Raw genomic sequence first — 19735 nt, 5'->3', positions numbered from 1 at the left:
ACAGTATGTGTGTGCACTGTGTGAGTGTAATTATTATGTATATATAAATACACACATGCATGTATACATTTAAGAAAAAAATTATGTATGTATATATTTTTTATCTATATATAATATTAAATAAATAAACAAATAAATGTGTGTATATAACATTATTAAATGTTTATATGGATAAATACATATACACCCATATAAAAGTTACATACATGCATATGTGTGTATTTATATATATACAAAATATGTACACACAGTGCACACACATATATTATGCAAAAAAACTTTTATTTTTGTATGTGATTTATCGCGATTAATCTTTTGACAGCCCAAATAAATAAATAAATAAATAAATATGACCCACACTGATAAATTGTTATACTGAGATATACCATTAACTTTTTTTTGCCAGATTTGATTTCATGGGAACTTTAAAACACTGCAGATTTTAGTAGATAATTAATATGTACAGTATATGAGTTATTTATAAATTCTATATATATAAATATTTCAAATATGCTTTATTTTAAGATAGAGAGAAATAAGAGCCATGAGCGTAATTTACACTAATGACAAAATTAATTTAGTTTCAATTCATGGGACAGAACATAAAAAATTATGAGGTCAAACAGCATTACTTATCTTTATAAATTGACTATATACAATATTATATCAAATATAATACTTATATAAATAATACACATGGAGCTACATAATATACCACAGAAACAATTTGTGCTCTGCCACCATAATTACAAAATTACAAGGCTTATATTAAAGCTCCATATTACACAGGTAATCATTTTTTTTACTTAAATGTCTTTTGTTATAGAATAAACATTTTTTTTTTAAGTAATGCAGTGTGACTCACCCAGACTATAAAAATGAATCAAAGATCACAATTTATTTGCTTTTAAACCGTCTAAATCGCTCGCTTTTTACAACAGCACAAAACTAAGAGGTTTGAATAGCTATTATTGAACGCTATTTCCCAAACGCATGCAAACGTCTTCTGCTTCTCTCTGAAAAGCTTTAGAATAGCATTCAGCTGGAATGATCACGTGACTTCTCCGGACAAAGACTTACAAGCTAAACCAAAGACACTTTAGCCTTGGAGAACTGGAGAGGTAAGAGTCATTCATTAAAGCATAAGATAATGACCATAATGGGCTGAAGTCAATGAACCAGTTTCTCATTTGAGAATGTGTAAGGCCTTGGCTATGTTGTAAAACTAATTAGCCAAAACTGTCAAAATTAACCATAGTAGTGTACAGCGCTCCCTGATGCGAAATAATACAAATCTAAGGACATGATATTTCGTAAAAGGCAGTATTATACTTTACTGATGAAAAGTACCTCATTCCTTTTCATCCATACAGTACATCAATCTAACTGTGAAGGTTAGTGGTTAATACTTTTGTTCTGTATTCACTAAAAAATAAACTATAGAGACATAAAATACCAAAAAAAAAGTATTCATGGATTCCAAGTCTCCATTTTTATCTAATGTGACCTTCAAGTAAATAGATATCAGTGTAATGAGAGAACATTAAGTTAATCAGCTTATTTTTAAAAGTGACAATTATCTCTGTTTACTGGTAACCTTACTAATAAGGGTAAACTTGAGACGCTGGGTATTAAATCAAGAAAATATTGTTGGCTATTTATTTTGAATAAAGTCGGCTTTGCGACTTCGCTAACAAACCAATTGGGAATAATGTCTGCAAGCAAAGGGTCATTTGCAGATAAATTTATGAGTTTCATTATTTTACTTTTAAACTGTTTATTGCACGGCACATGGGAGCTTGATTCTGATTGGTCAATCGTGTCCACCATCAAATATTTTGGTATATAATGGCTATTAAACTGTACAGCAATACCACACTTCACCTTTCATTACAAGCTTACCGTCTTCTTCGGTCTGTTTGACGATCTCCTCGCTTTCCTTACTGCCTTCCGGATTGGCCAACACCAACCGGAGTCTGACCGTCACAAACGGCCTGAGTCCTCTCAGCGTGTAATGAGATGATGTTGGAATGAGCTCTTCGGCGGCGAACTCCTGCTGGTTAAAGATGTATTGGTACTGGACGGTCAGGTTAAAGCTGTGACAGCGGGTCACGGCGTACCCGAAGGTCTCCCACTGCAAGGTCAGCTGGCGCGCGCGGATATCCACCACGTTCACATTCTGCGGACCGTTGACTGGATCTGTGGGCAGAAATAAAGAATGAGAAATATTAATTAGATGAGGTAGCTTGACATTTGTGACATCATCATTATGGAAAGATTTAATCTCTGACTTTTTCAATGTTTAAGTACTATAATTAGGTGTCCAGTGCTTCTATCCACCTAGAAAATTTGAAAAAGAACAACCCAGTAACGGTTTACCAAAATGGCACAGTTTCTCTGCAAGCATGTGAAAAAATAGGTAAATGAAATTTGGCTCCCCTTGTGATGTCAGAAGGGGATAATATCACCCTAAACAACCACAGCACTGCCATTTAGTGCAGAGATCAGCTTATTTGCATTTAAAAGGACACACCCAAAAGGGCACACCTACAAAGTGACAATTTTAACATGCTATAATAAATTATCTATATGGTATTTTAAGCTAGAACTTCACATATGTACTCTGAAGACACAAAAGATTTACTTGACATCTTAAAAAAGTCTTGTGAAATGTCCCCTTTAAACAGATTTTAAATCATAGGTTTTCAATGTGACCATTGAGCACTATTTGGCATTGAGAGATTTGCATCACTTATGTCACCTGACCACTAGTTGACATCTAAACCTCAGAATTGAATTTTTAACTCTAAAGGCGGTCGCACACAGGACGCGCAGTTTAGCGCCGCGCAACGCTGTTCTTAAAAACTCGAACACATTGCTTTCTATGAGTATACGCACACCGGCGCCAACAGGTGGCACCTGTCCATGCTGCCCAGCTACGACTCAGGAAGTTGCTCAAATCCCTGTCGTGCCACAGAGCGCCACTCACTTAGTTTAACATTAAATAACATCATATTTGTCCCAATTATTAACGATTAACATTGGCTGCTAACGTTACGTATATTTTGCATTTTGAAGTAGACGCTATCTGACGAAGCTCGCGCTATTTAATGTGCACTTCCGGTTTACGATCCCTCCAAGTTGTCCTAGACGCGATGCTGAGCTACGCGGCCGGTGTGCGACCACCGCCAGCAATTTTGTTGCTTTGTGTCGCTAGTTTCTTTCAATGAGGTCATTAGGAGGCGTTCCTAATAGTTGTCCTAGAATCAACTTTAAACAAATCAGTAACCATCCTCTCAGTAAGTGACAATCACATAATTTGCAAAGTCGATCGTCATTTGCATAAAGTTGAACTGTTCTCTACTTTGTCGTGTAGCCGGACACGCCCACTTCCTGTCACCAACGTTCGCTGTCGCTCGTGTCGCTGGAAATCTGCAAGCTTTCATTGAAATACACGAGATCGCATTGCTCCTTCGTTGGCAGTGTGCATGCAGCTTACAGGCCAGATTTACGAACATTTTGTGCCAGGAAGTGAAAAATCATCTCTGAAAAGGCGTGGACACAGTTGTTTTTGCGACTGACCTTATTGCATTTGCATTTGAAGGAGTTTCCCTTTCAAACGCAAAATTTACAGGAGAAGAGTTTTTAAATGCTGCTTGGTACAATGAACAATTGTAAAATGTATATGCTATATAAATAAATATTGAATTAAATTAAATGAATAATCTGATTTACTAAGGTTTACGCTAGTCAGTTCACTGGTATTTGCACCATAATTAACGGCTAAAAAAGCACGTCTTAAACCTTAAGCTAACTTGTGCTGCATTTGATAGATCTTGTCGGTCATTTTGAAAATGAGATTGTTGCGATTGTGTTCTTTAATGTGCACATTGTACGTAAATCTCCCTCAGAAATGTCCACTCCCATTGGGTGCTTATTTGAAATTGCACTCTCACGCAAATTTGCTCTGTTTAGTAAATCTGGCCCAACCACGTATTACAACCATCCTCCATCGTATTAGAGATCCTAAAACAACATAATCTGTGAAACGAGCAGTATCAGAAATTCAGCAGCGGATCCATTGGGGCTGTTGGAGAGAAGCTTTTTGTCCTCAATGTCCTACTAATTCCTCATGATTCGAAGAATCGCATAAAAGAGACTGGAAACCAGTTTCTGAGTTTGGCCTCGAATGAACCTCAAAGGAGCCGAGAGTGAAAGAGAGTTTTGACGTCTTAAGATAGTTTACATCGTGGCAGATCTCTTAGGGCACAAGTTTTGCGAGTTGGGAGTTTCGGGGAACACAGCAATCTGAGCGTTATGACAGTCTAGGACAGCAGCTGACATAAATGTTTTCTGCTGAAAAGACTTCAATAGCTCATTTATCAGTGCAGTCTACATATGGGACTTTTAGCTGTACAACGTTTGAAATATCGTTGAGACGTATTGTGTTCAAGCAAGAGCAATTCAGACAAATCGGTGGAGGAGTTGAAAATAATAGGCTAAGTAGACAAAATGTCTCCATAACTGCCTTCTTTGAAACTCTGAGAAGCAGAAAAGCAAAGTCTCTTCTTAAATCCACAGCGAGAGATGTGCTAAACATTTTTGCCCAATCTTATTTCACATTTTTATTTTATGCATTAGCTTTTGTCACTATGCATGGTTGCTGGGATCGAACCCATGACCTTGCCCTTCCAAGTGAGCTGGTGTTTACGTGTAACTGCAACACGTCTTATTCAAGCAATTCACACAAAAAAACGACAAACGATCCAGCACTCGTTCTTATCTAAATGTGTCATTTAAGCAGATTTAAGACTGTAAATGTGATGCCTCGCTCTAATGCCTCAAACAGCATATGTCTGCCTCAGCAATGTTTTGGCTCTCGGCCTGCAATGGTCTGTGTCCGAACACCCGGCCCCCCGTCGAGGGAAGGTGTTGGGCCGGTGGGGGATTTGCTGGTGGAAAGGTGGAGGGTAACAGTATCATCATTAATCTGACAGAAAGAGGTGAACATTTGAGTGCATTAGCAATATGCTAATGTGCAGCAGTGGGGTGAAATGCGGTGCCATAGGTGGCCTTTTGGTGCCTGGTTGAGGGGTGGTGTAGTTTAGCAGGGGGAGATGCTGATGGATGGCAAGCGTAGAGGGTCATTAATCGTAGACGTTGGGGAGAATTGCATAAGAGAAATCAATCTTCAGTACTGCCGCTGTGCAGCTTTGCCATGATCTCTGCTAACCCAAACGCCCCACAACATTTGTCACACCTCCACCACCCATCTCTTTCTCATCTCTCTGTAGAGTCAGGAGGAAACTGCGAGCAATAAACATATCAACAGGTGTCCACCCTACCCAACTGTGTCAGTCTTTTTAAGCCGAGCAACTCGAAGGAGAGGAAAACAAAAACAGAAAAAGAATAATATAAGAATAAAAAAGTAAAATAACATCTATATTCATTAAAATGACAAAAACAAGTAAAACATCTGCCCGGTTCCTTCTCCTTTAGGAAAGCAATAATGTAGGCAAATGTTTTGAAAGAGAGAGAGAGAGAGAGAGAGAGAGAGAGAGAGAGAGAGAGAGAAAGCGTGGGCCGAGTCTGCATGAGACTAGCAGAAAACAATAAAAACAGCAGGCAGACAGATGCATTATCACTCCTAAAGTGTATAAGATTCTCTTCAGTGCTTGAAAATTTCTGCAAGGTTGCACTTTTAATACACACTAACCGTCCTTTCAGTGGTCATTTTGGCCCCACTGGTCGCAAGAAAACATGACCAACCATAAAAATATCTCCATTTAAACGAAGAGCGTCATCAATAATGAAAAGATAAAAGTCCTATTCCACAACCTTGTGGGACACCTTGAGTCTACTGCCCACATAACTAAAACCAAACCTCACAGATGCTGGATAAGAAGCAGTTTTGTACGCTATACATATCGCACTTACATTTATGAATTTGCCAGACGCCTTTATCCAAAGACTTACAGGAGCGGTTTTCCAGGGCCTTAGATATATATTAGGACATTTAATTAGGTTATACAAATATATCGTACAAAAAATATTACTGGTGTGCATCTTGAGACGAAACAATGTAACTGATATATTTTAAGATTTGTCAATGCACGGTGTTTTCAGTAAAAAAAATAAGAGAGAGAGAGAGAGAGAGACTATATACTTATAAAATGAAGAGTTTGGTTCTAAAACGCAATAAACACAATTTTTTTTTAAATTAGTTACTGCAAAAATCAGTATCATACAGGTCAGTATTTAAAAGTAAATTTTTAATTTTATGCAAAATCCAATATCCGCCGGGTTTTTCTGTCATAATTTATTCCTTTTTTCCCAAAATGCAAAAAAGTCAGATGCAATAAATCCGCTCAACAAATCACAGCGCACCATTCCACGCACAGTAAACAAAAATGGCGGCTCATTGAATACACACGGAATCCTAGTTTTCCTCATTTACTTTGTACTTCGTGATTAACATACAAACAAAAACAAAATAATACTTTTGATGGCATTGATAAACCTGTTGTGGTTTTCTGTGATGAGAAAAGCCATCAAAATCGAATAATTTACGCGAGAGGCACTCGGAAGACGGAAAATGCCGGTTGCTTGTTCTCCCGACAGCATCAAGCTTCTGTCACGCTAACACATTTACCCCAGGTGATCTTATGAAAAACTTTCCATTATTTTACGTGAAGCCAACGAAAATTGAGCAGGACCAAAACATTTTACAGATTATTGCTGTGAAAAATGTTAAGCGACGACGTCCCATGTATAACAGCAGCAATGACAGTGTTCTTAATATGACAAAGTAAGTGTTTTGATTAATGCCATTAATATTAATTTTTTAATCAGTGTACACCACTAGTCAACTAAATGAATATAACATGGCAAAGATGAATGCACATTTATATAGGCTATTGATTCAATAGATTTATTGCATTTTGAAAAAAAATAAGTTTTTATAATAAATCTTTGGAAAATCAAATTATGGATTTGAATTTTTTATGTTTTTATAACCTAAAGATGCTATGTGTAAGTTTGTAACAAAAAATAATGGTTTGCATCTTGTCACTTTCTTGGTATAGAAAACACATTTTTACATCTCTTTATATATATACTATCCACCTAATTTTTGACGTAAATGTCTTTGACTTTGAGCTTTTTTGTGTAAGACTTCCGGTGAGCCACTAAAGCTAATGATAATCGTATTGCGAGTGGCACAAGTGTGCCGTTTTGACTGGCTAGTTAATGTTTATTATATAATCCTGGAAGATATGAATGTGGATGAATGTGGATGTGGTGCACATGCAGTAAAACCTTTTATAAAAACTGCCAACAATAAATACAAAAATATTCAAAAACAAGTAATATTATGCTGATAAAAATACGCTGATTTAGCTAGTTTATTTAATTCTACAATTATTTCAAAACAGATTAGAGAACAGGATATATACGACATAAACTGCTTATTATTTAATGTTTATCGTTCTTAATGTTTTGCACATATTTTTGTTTTGTTTTAAATGAAAAAGCAAATCATTTCCTAAATTACCAGATCATGTCTTCCTCTAGTGCATATGAAGCGATGTAGTATAATATAACAGATGCATATTTAGCACAAAACAAAATATAACTAATTAAATGTAATTAATGTTTATTGTGGTTTGTACTCCAACTCATAATATGTTAAATGAGAAAGATACCGCTGCTGTCAGGATGAAGCTTGATGTGTCGCCATAGAAATTCAAACATCATAGTCAATTAAAGAGCACCTATTTCATTGCTAAAAAAACAAGGTTATTAAGTTTATTTGGTATAATACAATGTGTTTGCGTGGTTTATGGTTAAAAAAACACATTATTTTCCACATACCGTTCAAAACTCATTGACTTGAAAAGCTCTGTGTCCTGATTGGCCAGCTAATCTGTCCGTTGTGATTGGCCTGAATATCTTTGACGTCAGCCGGAAATGTGATGCTCATTACCATGTTTGAAAGATTTGGTCACAATGCAATGCTAACAGGAGTTAACAGTCCAAAGCGGGAGGAATTATGATAATGTCAGTCTTTATTACATCACCAATCCCAGGAAGTAAATTGTTGCCTACACTCCTTGTGTTTGTTGTAGTCCAAGAAAAGAGATTTAGAGATGATAACTCACGTCATTGTTTACTTTGGGGTATATACCTTCTGCATATCATTAACGCACTAATACACACTTAAGGGGGTCACACACCGGACGAGAAGTGCAGCGCCGCGTCGCGTCTAGGACAACTCTGAGGTATCGTACACCAGATACTGTATCAGGTTCTGTTTTTAGATTGACGGCGTGACGCTGCGCTTCTCGTCTGGTGTGCGACCCCCTTTACACACCAAAGGAAATGTAAAATCATGAATCGGACCATAGGTCCCCTTTAAAAAATGCTGTTTATAAAAACTCACTCCAGGGGGACAATTGTGACATTTGAATCATACGCATGAAAAAGGTAAGAACACAAATTATTGGTCTTTTAAAGTACAAACACTGGACAGACTTTTCAACTGTACAAGAACTGGTGTGTCTCTGTGGTTTTATAGTTGCGCAACCAAGACCTGTTAACTCTAAGTAACAACACAACATAATTGAATATATCTTCATATGATGCATCAGGCCATATTTACTGTTACTATACTATATTTATATTTTGCTATACTTTATATATTTACTATAACTATTTTGAATCATGTTTTGTGCGTGCTCCCACGACATTGTTTTCTACCAGCCGGCTATTGAAAAGGAAGTCTCGCACAAAAAAAGGAAATGCGTCGCATCACTTACTTCCGCGTTTGAAAAAAGCTGGATATGCTTCCTACTTGTTGTGTCAGGAGCATGCCGATGATGTTGTCAAGTTAGGCAGCTTACTAGGTTTTGGAACAGAACTTGTGAATATTGTTTGCAAAAATCACTTAAAGAGAAAAGGCACTGCTGAGACAATGAAAGACTATTGGACGTGGACAGGAAAAAACACATTCTGCGGCGTTAATGCATTTATACTATTTGATATTCAAAGTCTCCTGAAGATTCTAGAGACCCCACATAGTGACACGACTCAAATCAATTAGATTAACACTAGGAACAGATGTTGGGTCGTATCCCTCCCGAGTGTTTTTTAATTACTGTCTTTGGTTTTTGTTGCTGCAGTAAACAATACTTAGCGTTTAACTCCAGATGAAACTCTAAAACTTTCTCCTTTAATTAGGTGACGTTAAGCGGCGGCACACAAAAGCGAAAATTGTTCGGCTTCTCGCGGCGTGAAGCAAAAGTTTTGAATCACGCTGGGAAGTTGACATTTATGTCGGGCAACGTTTGTATCGGATGGCGGCAGCAGCTATGCACGTCGAGGGCAATAAAAGTTTCTGATGTAGGATAAGCTTTCTCTACATCCACTACAGCCTTGAGTGTTAAAAGATGGTATAGTATATTGTGCTGCAGCATTGTGGCCGAGGGGATGCTGTGTGCCATACTTTAACATTTTAGAGGGTGTCCTTTAAAAAGAAAAACGTGATTTTCATGGTATACCTGAAAGGACGTTTCTGTAAAGTGCTTGCAATTTCACACCGTGGATATGATACAAGTGGGGACAGAGAAGAGCAGAGGGATTTAAGGGAATAGTTTGCCCAAAACAGGAATAGAAAAACTTGCAGCTATAAATTTTTACGAGGAACAAATCAAAATGTATTGCCTGATAACGACTTTAACGACTGATTTCTTGACTTGACAAGACGTCGGTGTGGTATTGCATAAGAGATAGTAAATGATTTTGGATGAAGTGTCTCTTTAAGTGGCAATATAAGTGTTTCAACAGAAGCAAAATGCATTTGGTATAAAAACATTGTGATTTCACACTGAGGAACTTTAGGGAATAAAGTGAAAGGTGAACAGGAGGGAGAAAAAGGGAGAGAGTGTGCATAAGAGAGAGACATACAGTACACACACACAAACACAGAGAAAGAGACTTGAAAGATCAAAAGGAATATACGCTCTGTGAGTATATTCCTTACTGTTGGTTGGTTGTTTGTTTGTTTGGTTGCCTGTGCATTTCATGTTGTACATTATCTTTTAAAAACAAAAACTTCACCAGAATATGAGTCAACAATCCATATAGTCTATTCTGTAGTGCTCCATGTATATGTTAGCTCCATAAAGCAACATTATTACATTATAAAATTAGTGCTGGGCAAAGATTAATTGCGATTAATCGCTTACAAAATAAAAGTGAATGTTTGCTAAATATATGAGTGTGTGCTGTGTGTACTTATGTATACACACACACACACACACACACACACACAAACACACACAAACACACACAAACACACACAAACACACACACGTATGTATTTAATAAACATATACATGTGTGTGTATATATATATATATATATATATATATATTGCAATTCATGCAAAAACTTTTATTTTGTATGCGATTAATCACAATTAATCTTTGCCCTGCACTATCATTCATGTAGTTGTCATGAAATTTCGTGGTTAGAGAATCGGGTTTGTAACCTGACAGTTCGAGTCTTGCGGTCGGTGGGTTGTGACTGAGGTGCCCATAAGCAACCAGCCCTATTGCTCGCTGGGACGTGCATGTGTTCACTACTCACTGGATGGGCTAAATGCGGAGGTCAAACTCCATTGCATACATTGGCTAATATTTCACTTTCACTACATGCTTTTTGTTGTTGTTCAAATAATGAAAATTGACCATGGTTTTACTACAGTTAAGAAAAATCATGTTTACTTTAGTTAAACCACAGTTACCACAAAATATCCATGGTTTTGCAAAGTTGTCACTGGGGCGGTACCGGTACACTTTTGTACAAAAAGTGCATATTGGTACCTCAAAGGGTACATATCTGTACCAAAATGGTACATATTAGGACCTTTTTAAAAGGTACCTTACCAGAGACAACTTTTTTTCTAAGAGTGTAGTAAAACCATGGTACACACAGACTGATCTCACGGAAAATCGTGTTATAGTCATGAAAAATGTATTAATTTATTTGTGTCCATGACACGAATTCAGCTTTTATCATGCCTTGGGCATGAATGTCTTTTTCGTGTCACTTGCACGAATTTCTAAAAATAGTTTTTTATGTCCGTTGCACGATTTTCTTTTTCCATTTCATTTTATGTATTGTTTTCTCATTGTTTTTTTTTTCTGTTTTCTTACCATTGTTGCTTGGGTTTGGGGTTAGAATCACTTTTTGTTACATTTTTAGACATCCTAATCCAAACCCCAACTCCAGGCGAGAATAGTTTTAAAAGTGGAAGAAAAACATAAGAAGCCAATACATAAAAGTACATCCTAACCCAAACCCCAAATTTAACCTCAACCCCAAACGACAATGATTTAAAAATAGGGGGAAAATGAATGAAAAAAAAAATACTGTACATAAAATGACACAAAAAGGAAAAGTCGTGCCACGAACACGAAAAACTATATTTAAAGTTATTTAAAGTTTTGACATGTGATAAGTTGACATCATTTATAACCAAGTTAAAATGGTTGTACTTATATTTTTATGTTACTTTTTTGTAACTTAACAAATTATGTTGATTTGACAAAAATGCTTCATTTTTTACAGCCTTATTTTAAATAATTTTAGTCATCTATCAGCCCCCTGGTTGAGAAAACCTAAACTTTACTCATGTTTAGACTAACACGTTCTAGACTAAACTTTCGTAACAATTATTGATAAAAAATACAAAAAAGTCATGGTTATAATATATTGTATAAAACACAAATCATGCCAAACCCACATTTTTGTATATTGTAACCCGTGGTATTCTTTGGATAGAGGAGAACCGGGGCAAAAGTAACGTGGGACGAAAGTAACAAAGCGATTTACAAACTATTACAGCGTCTTTAGCACACAACCCTTGACAGAGCTGACAAATATTGCATTATTTTGTCACCATTTTGCACGTGTAGGTCCAGAAAGTTGTTTTCAACCATGATAAGCATTTTTTTTCTTATACCGCGTTGTGTTTTTTGTTTCATGTGTTACAGTACTGATCAATCTACAGGTTATTTAGTGCTCTAACACATCCTGAAGTTTCACTTCTCAGAGTTTTTCAAAATAAAAGTATAGTAGTAAAGTGTGATGGTATGACTTGCTGTTACAATTTGTGTACCATGGTAAAGTCAGTACTATTTCCAAGGCCTATATTTTGTCTTACTCTGTAAAAATGTTGAACCTTTATAACTCTCTCTACACTTAACTCTTTCCCCGCCATTGATGAGATATCTCGTCAATCAAGAGAAAACGCTTCCCCGCCAATGACGAGTATTTCCGTCTTTCCGCAATACCGCCCTTCCGCAACTTTTTAAAACTGGAAGTATTGCCCTATGGCAAGCTGCTGCATGTCCGTGTTTGTTTTAAAGATCGCTCTGAATGGGAACTCTATGAAAAGTCCGTCACAAAAATGGAATAATCTCTGCTTTTTGCTCAAAATGTGGTGTTTTTGCAGAAATCTACCCATATTCAAAAGCTGATTACAAAAGAACTACTGAAGGTAGGATGAAACGGTTTTTTTTTTTTTTGAAAGCAGAGGGTCTGTTCTTTCATTTGGTATATTGTATGTTTATATATTTGAAAAAGAACATTTTCTGGAAGGCATTCAACTTTTGTGAAAATCATGAAAAACGCTGGCTGGCAACATTTTAAAAAAACGCTGGCGGTGAAAGAGTTAAAAGATAGTCTAAGGGGTGGCTCACATTTCACGTTATTTTAAATATAGACGCGTGGAAAGCACGCTCAAAATAGAGAACGACGTGCTGCCAATGCGCTCTTTATCCAGCCGCGTCAGTGCCGCGGCGCATTGAAAATGCAGACTGCCGGATCGAAAGCACATTGGAAAAGAAGGAGGAAAGCAGTGTGGCCACGTTTTTCCGCACGGTTTTGGATGCGAAATGTGAACCGCCCCTGACATTGTCAAACCAAACTGTTTAATGCACCACAAATGCAACTGAAAGCTACAATAGTGAATGTTGTGAGAAAGCACAACATCTTCAAAAGTGTGACTGATTGTGCAGGTGTTAAAAACAGTAAAACTCTGAAAAAGATAATTTTTCACTTTGAACAAAATCCAATTTATCATCATATCATGTTAAATCAGTCAGTTAAATAACAATTACGTCTAGAGAATGTAATGAAGTGAAGAGGATCTGCTGTATTCTTCTCATCTTACCTTATTGCCATGGAAACCAGAAAAGTGATAAGAGATGGTTAGGTTGATTTTCTCACTTTTTTTCTCAAGTAGTCAAATTTAATATCACCACAATTTGATCCAACGGCAGTGCTGTGTTTATTAAAAGCATAAAAAACTGTAACGCAAAAATATCCAGAAACAGGTTAAACACAAAGAGGTGTAAACTACAAAAATTAACAAATTCTCAAAGGTAGGAAAGAGTTTAAATAAGGTTATCCTGGAAAGATAAACAATTTCCAACAGATTGTTTCTGGGGACAAAGACTTTTTTTTTTATTCACATTTATGCATTTGGGGGATGCTTTTATCCAAGGTGACGTATCAGTATGTGTGTTCCATGGGAATCGAACCCATAACCTTTGCACTGCCAATTCAATGCACTGCCAATACAATTCCCCAATGGTTATGCATTGTGAGTGCTAGGTTGCATGGGTTGCTAGGGTGTTTTGTATGGTTGCTATGTGTGTCACTGGGGCAGTACCCCTTTCAAAAGGTCCTAATACCATTTAGTTATAGATATGTATACATTTGGTACCAGTATGCACCTCTGAGGTACTAATATGAACTCTTTAGGTGTATTTTTTTCAAAAGGTTGCCACCCCAGTGACAGCCAGGGACCTTTTTTACTTTTTTTTCCAGACAGTGAGATATGGTCCTCTATCAAAGTATGTCTATATTATTTTATTACCCATTTTATCATCAACCAGGGTAAAATCATGAGTATGAGAAATTACACATCTCTATTCTCTAAAGGCATGCATTGTAGTTTAATACTAAGGGTTAGGTCCTGGTTGAGCAAGAAAAAAAACAGTACTGACGTTCACCTTAACAAGCACCGCTAATTAAAGTCTTTTTTACTACCTATTCATATGCTCAAGATAATATCCTATTATTGCCCTAGAGAGGAAAACTGCAATTATGAATATCATCTTTCGGTACTTGATGGCCATAAACGAAAATGGTCAAAAAAGGAGATGCCTTGCATATTGTTCAAATAAAAATAAACCATGGCGAAAAACAACACATAAAAAGCCATATGACACCCTCATACAATCCGTTCCCGAAAGACGACTCCAACTCCGTCTTGTTATTGCTCAACTGGGCTGTGGATGGGAAAAAGCAATCGCACCTCTCTCTCTTCCCCAGTCAATCATAAGCACCAGCAATCCAATCAGTTAAACCTTCCAAGAGCAAAACAGTGTAAACTCCCTCTCTTTCCACTCCTCGCTGTAATGACTTCACGCAACGAGGATCATGATATATCAAACGGCGGGTGAGCGGATCGGTGGGAGCCGGGATAAGAGTGGAGGAAGAGAGTGCTTATATTCATGAACTCCACAGGAGGCTTTGGGATATTACGGAAGGACTGGGAGTGTTGTAAGCAATCTGTTGTGGGGTGGGGGGGGGGTGATTGTGGAGAAGCTTGAAGAGGTTTTGAATTAGAAAAGGTGCAGACATCAGGAAGGAACCTGAATCAGAAGACAGTTCTGACAAAGGCAGTAAACAAGTGCGTTGTCGATGGTGTTTGTCGGAGCTGAGGATTGCTGGGGTGTGAAAATTCAATAGGAATTAAGTGTGACTTCAGTGTGTATTGAAATAACATTCACAACTCTGCAACTGAAGCCAAACACTCGCTTTCTAACTGCATCAAATTTCCATATAGAATAGCATATTAGCATACTACCTGTACTATTTTCTGTAGTATGCAATGTTTATTGTGCAAAGCAGCATGTATTGCATGGATGACATTTGCAAAATGTGAAAACAATCAGATGCACGTGCATGGAACACAGTGTCCCACAATGCACTGCACTTGATCTATTTTAGTGTAAGAAAACAGAGTAAAAAATAATGCAGGTTTATAAGCATATTTTTTGACCAACTGTTTAAAAATGCTACCATGATGCTACGTACACATCACAACAATATGGCAAACTACTCCTTGAACCGGTTCATAAACTGAACCGTGAACCGATTGATAAACTGAACCCTGAACCGGTTCATAAACTGAACAGTAAACCGGTTCATAAACTGAACCGTTAACCGATTCATAAACTGAACCGTGAACCGATACATAATCTGAACCGTTAACCAATACTCAATCTAAACCATGAACCGATTCATCATCTGAACCGTGAACTGATTCATCATCTGAACCGTCAACCGATTCATTATCTGACCGTGAACCGATTCATAAACTGAACTGTAAACCGATTCATATTCTGAACAGTGAACCGATAATATGAACCATGAACCGATTTGTAAACTGAACTGTGAACCAATTAATAAACTGAACTATGAACCGATTCTTAATCTGAATCGTGAACCAATACATAATCTGAACCATGAACCGATTCATAAACTAAAGCGTTATCCAATTCATAAACCGAACAGTGAACTGTTTCATAAACCGAAGCGTAAACTGATTCATAAACCGAACCGTGAACCGACCCATAACCCGAACCGCCCCACAACCCGTACCGTGAACCGCCCCATAACCAGAACAGTGAACCGATTCATACACCAAAGCGTGAACCGCCCCATAAACCGAACCGTGAACGATTCATAAACCGAAGCGTGAACCGACCCATAACCTGAACTGTGAACCACCCCACAACCCGAACCGTGAACCGCCCCATAACCCGAACAGTGAACCGATTCATTAACCGAAGCGTGAACCGACCCATAACCCGAACCGTGAACGATTCATAAACAGAAGAGTGAACCGCCCCATAACCCGAACTGTAAACCGGCCCACAACCCGAACCGTGAACCGCCCCATAACCCGAACAGTGAACCGATTCATAAACCGAAGCGTGAACGATTCATAAACAGAAGCGTGAACCGACCCATAACCTGAAGTGTGAACCACCCCACAACCCGAACCGTGAACCGCCCCATAACCCGAACAGTGAACCGATTCATAAACCGAAGCGTGAACCGACCCATAACCCGAACCGTGAACGATTCATAAACAGAAGCGTGAACCGCCCCATAACCCGAACTGTAAACCGGCCCACAACCCGAACCGTGAACCGCCCCATAACCCGAACAGTGAACCGATTCATAAACTGAAGCGTGAACGATTCATAAACAGAAGCGTGAACCGCCCCATAACCCGAACTGTAAACCGGCCCACAACCCGAACCGTGAACCGCCCCATAACCCGAACAGTGAACCGATTCATAAACCGAAGCGTGAACGATTCATAAACAGAAGGGTGAACCGCCCCATAACCCGAACAGTGAACCGATTCATAAACCGAAGCGTGAACCGCCTCATAAATCGAACCGTGAACGATTCATAAACAGAAGCGTGAACCGACCCATAACCTGAACTGTGAATCACCCCACAACCCGAACCGTGAACCGCCCCATAACCCGAAAAGTGAACCGTCTCATAAACCGGAGCGTGAACCGATTCATAAACCGAACCGTAAACGATTCATAAACCGAAGCGTGAACCGCCCTACAACCCGAACCGTGAACCGCCCCATAACCCGAACAGTGAACCGATTCATAAACCGAAGCGTGAACCGCCCCCATAAATCGAACTGTGAACGATTCATAAACCAAACCGTGAACCACCCCATAACCCGAACAGTGAACCGATCCATAAACCGAAGCGTGAACCGCCCCATAAACCGAACCGTGAACGATACATAAACCGAAGTGTGAACCGATTCATAAATCGAACCGTGAACCGCCCCATAACCTGAACAGTGAACCGATTCATAAACCGAAACGTGAACCGACCCATAAACCGAACCGTGAACCGATTCATAAACCATGCAGAAATGTGAAACAATTGTTTAACGGTGTAACTTCACAATTCAGTACTACATACACAATAGTCTTTGTAATGTGTTTCAGCAAAACATGTCTAACATTTATAATGCGTTAAGAAACAATTCTATGAAACGACTTTAAATACAGCAAGCCTAACCTTTACTATACGTTAATCCTATCCCACATCCGATTATAATGAGCTATAATTGAGTAACTAATGTATCATTTGTATGTCAAAGTGCAGATTTGCCACTCATTTTGATGAAAATTAAAAATCTATAACAAATGCGGTCACCGGGGACGAAGATCTCAGCTGTGATTGGGTGAGTCTTGGGTCACACAAAATACATTTTAATTGATGGTAAAATCAAATGCTGAGAAAGGTTACACTATTGTTATGCCCCTTCAACTGAGAGAGACAGACCTCTCTGTCCCAGGTGACCTCCACTGGAAAAGGGCACAGAGCCCATTGTTATTCGTGAATTATGAAGTCTCTGAACAGTCCAGATCTCCCAGGCAACAGATCTAAATGGTTATCTTGACAGCAGACCTGTGCTATTATTTCAAAGTTATTTGTGCGAGAGCAAAGCATTCATACAAATCAGAAACAATCTGCATCATAAAGGATGATTTAATTTGCATTTTAGATACATTGTCATTAGGACACTTAAGTCATAGTTGTATGACAAAATTTATCAAAGTCATTACATGCCAAAGTACCATTACATACTCTACAGTATAAAATATACAGTAAGGTTGTATTTGTTAACATTAGTTAATGCATCAGCTAACATGAACAAACACTGAACAATACTTCTACAGGATTTATTCAACTTAGTTCATGTTCATTTAGCATTTATTAATAAAAGTGTTGTTACTGTGTTGTAACATAAATTAATGCACCATTAACTAACACAAACAATTGTCTTTAAATTAACTAACACTTTAACCAAAAAGTATCTACTTATTACTAATTACTTAAATCCTATTTAGCAAAAATACAAATATAGGCTTGAAACGGCTCGAATAAGTAAGGAATAAATGACGACGAGCTGTTGAGTTATTTGTAAATAATGCACACCCTTATTTTCAAATAATTCAAAGGACAGGAGTCATTTATTCCTCTTATACCACGCTTACCACAAACACTGCTCTGATACCTATTTTTAAGACATTTAACTCTTTCCCCACCATTGACGAGTTATCTCGTCAATCCGCAATACCGCTATTATCCACCAGGCTCTTCCACAACTTATAAAACCCTGAAGTATCACCCTAGAGCAAACAGCTTTATGTCTGTCAAAAGGTACATTCACATAATAAGCGAATAGCAGTAGCAGAGCTCATTGATTTCAATGGAAGCTCGGTGGCATCCGGCGACAGGAGTCACAGTGACCATTGACGCCTGGATGGGCATGTCCAGTCGCGCGAAAAAGTTGAGAAATGTTTAACTTTATGCAAAGTATGAGTGACATTCAGGAGCGACTACCAATGAGAACGAATCAGGGGAGTTCACATAATCCATCTCTCCTCAGTTACTGGAGTGGACGTTACTAGATATAGAAACGCCTCTTTTGAAAGAGACACACAGTGACAAAGTCGCTTATAATGTGAATGTACCTTAAGTTTTGAGGATCGCTCTGCATCTGATTTCTATCAAAAGAACATTTCTCAGCCAATCAGAATAAAGCATTCAACAGGCATGTGGTATAAAGAGTAGTATTACATCCTTCATATCTCCAAAGAGTTTTATCAGATTTATAAAAGACACGTCAGCTTAACGATTCTTTCCGATAACGTACGGAGAAGTGCGGAGAGAGTTACGAGCTGCGGGAGGAGCAAATCACGAGTCATGCAACACTTTATACAATACCGGATAACTTATGATTTACTACATGTTTGTGTCATTTATATAACGGTTTACGTGCCGATTTCCAACATAAGACAGAAGTCTTACTTAACGCATGCAACTCATGACCCGGTTGAGACTTTTCAATGAAATCCAGCGTTAAAAAAACAAACACGCAAAACTCCGCTGCTACCCCGGATAAACAAACTATATCCATTGTTTTCATAATGCTGGCTTTCTTCTCCGTGCCATTGTTGAGTTTGATATAAAACATAGCTGTCGCGTGAAGTGAAGTTCTAGCGTCTTCGGTTCTCGCTCTCACGATGATTGACGTGTGGGCGTGGTTTTCCAGGGGAAGTGCCCATAAAAGAAGTGATACGTATGGCTTACCCCTGAAACATCAACTGGACCCATATTCGAAAAAACTCTGGTACGAACTCTGGTGAAGTGCATTCGGCACAGAAATACTCATCCAAATAACACGTCCAACTGCTTTTTTGACACTTTGCCCATGTTTAGCATGAGAAAACAACTCTTAAACGGTGTTAATAAGTCAGAAAGCGTGAAATACCATTGAACCACCCCTTTAAACAGCAAATCTATAAACTTATTAGCTTCTAACAGAAAAGTGCACTTGTGGTATCTTTCTTTACAATAAATTCCACTTGGTTTATTATTTTGTTATCTAAGTGCAATAACACTCATACATTTTTTAGTACGGCATTAAACTCCAAATACGTCTCGTGGATACTCCTAGTTGTAACTTTAGCACCACTTTGATTTTACTTCAAGGCAGAATATAAAGGTTTTCAAGTTTAAGTGGCTTTAAACACTTCACCCT

The 19735-nt window shown here is 38.0% G+C and overlaps 1 protein-coding gene across 17 annotated transcripts in view; it reads right to left on the bottom strand.

The window, feature by feature from the left end:
* ptprt (protein tyrosine phosphatase receptor type T) overlaps positions 1–19735 on the bottom strand; it is a 342074-nt gene that overhangs the window by 170486 nt on the left and 151853 nt on the right. For all 17 annotated transcript variants that reach the window (XM_055214314.2, XM_073870461.1, XM_073870460.1 and 14 more), the window contains exon 8: positions 1903–2199. In XM_055214314.2, the coding sequence (XP_055070289.1) occupies positions 1903–2199 (297 nt within the window). The remainder of the gene's footprint in view (positions 1–1902; positions 2200–19735) is intronic.

Source organism: Misgurnus anguillicaudatus, chromosome 8, assembly GCF_027580225.2.
Source record: "Misgurnus anguillicaudatus chromosome 8, ASM2758022v2, whole genome shotgun sequence".
Taxonomy (NCBI): Eukaryota; Metazoa; Chordata; class Actinopteri; order Cypriniformes; family Cobitidae; genus Misgurnus; species Misgurnus anguillicaudatus.
The sequence above is the reverse complement of the archived record's forward strand: the minus strand, read 5'-3'. Positions and strand labels throughout refer to the sequence as shown.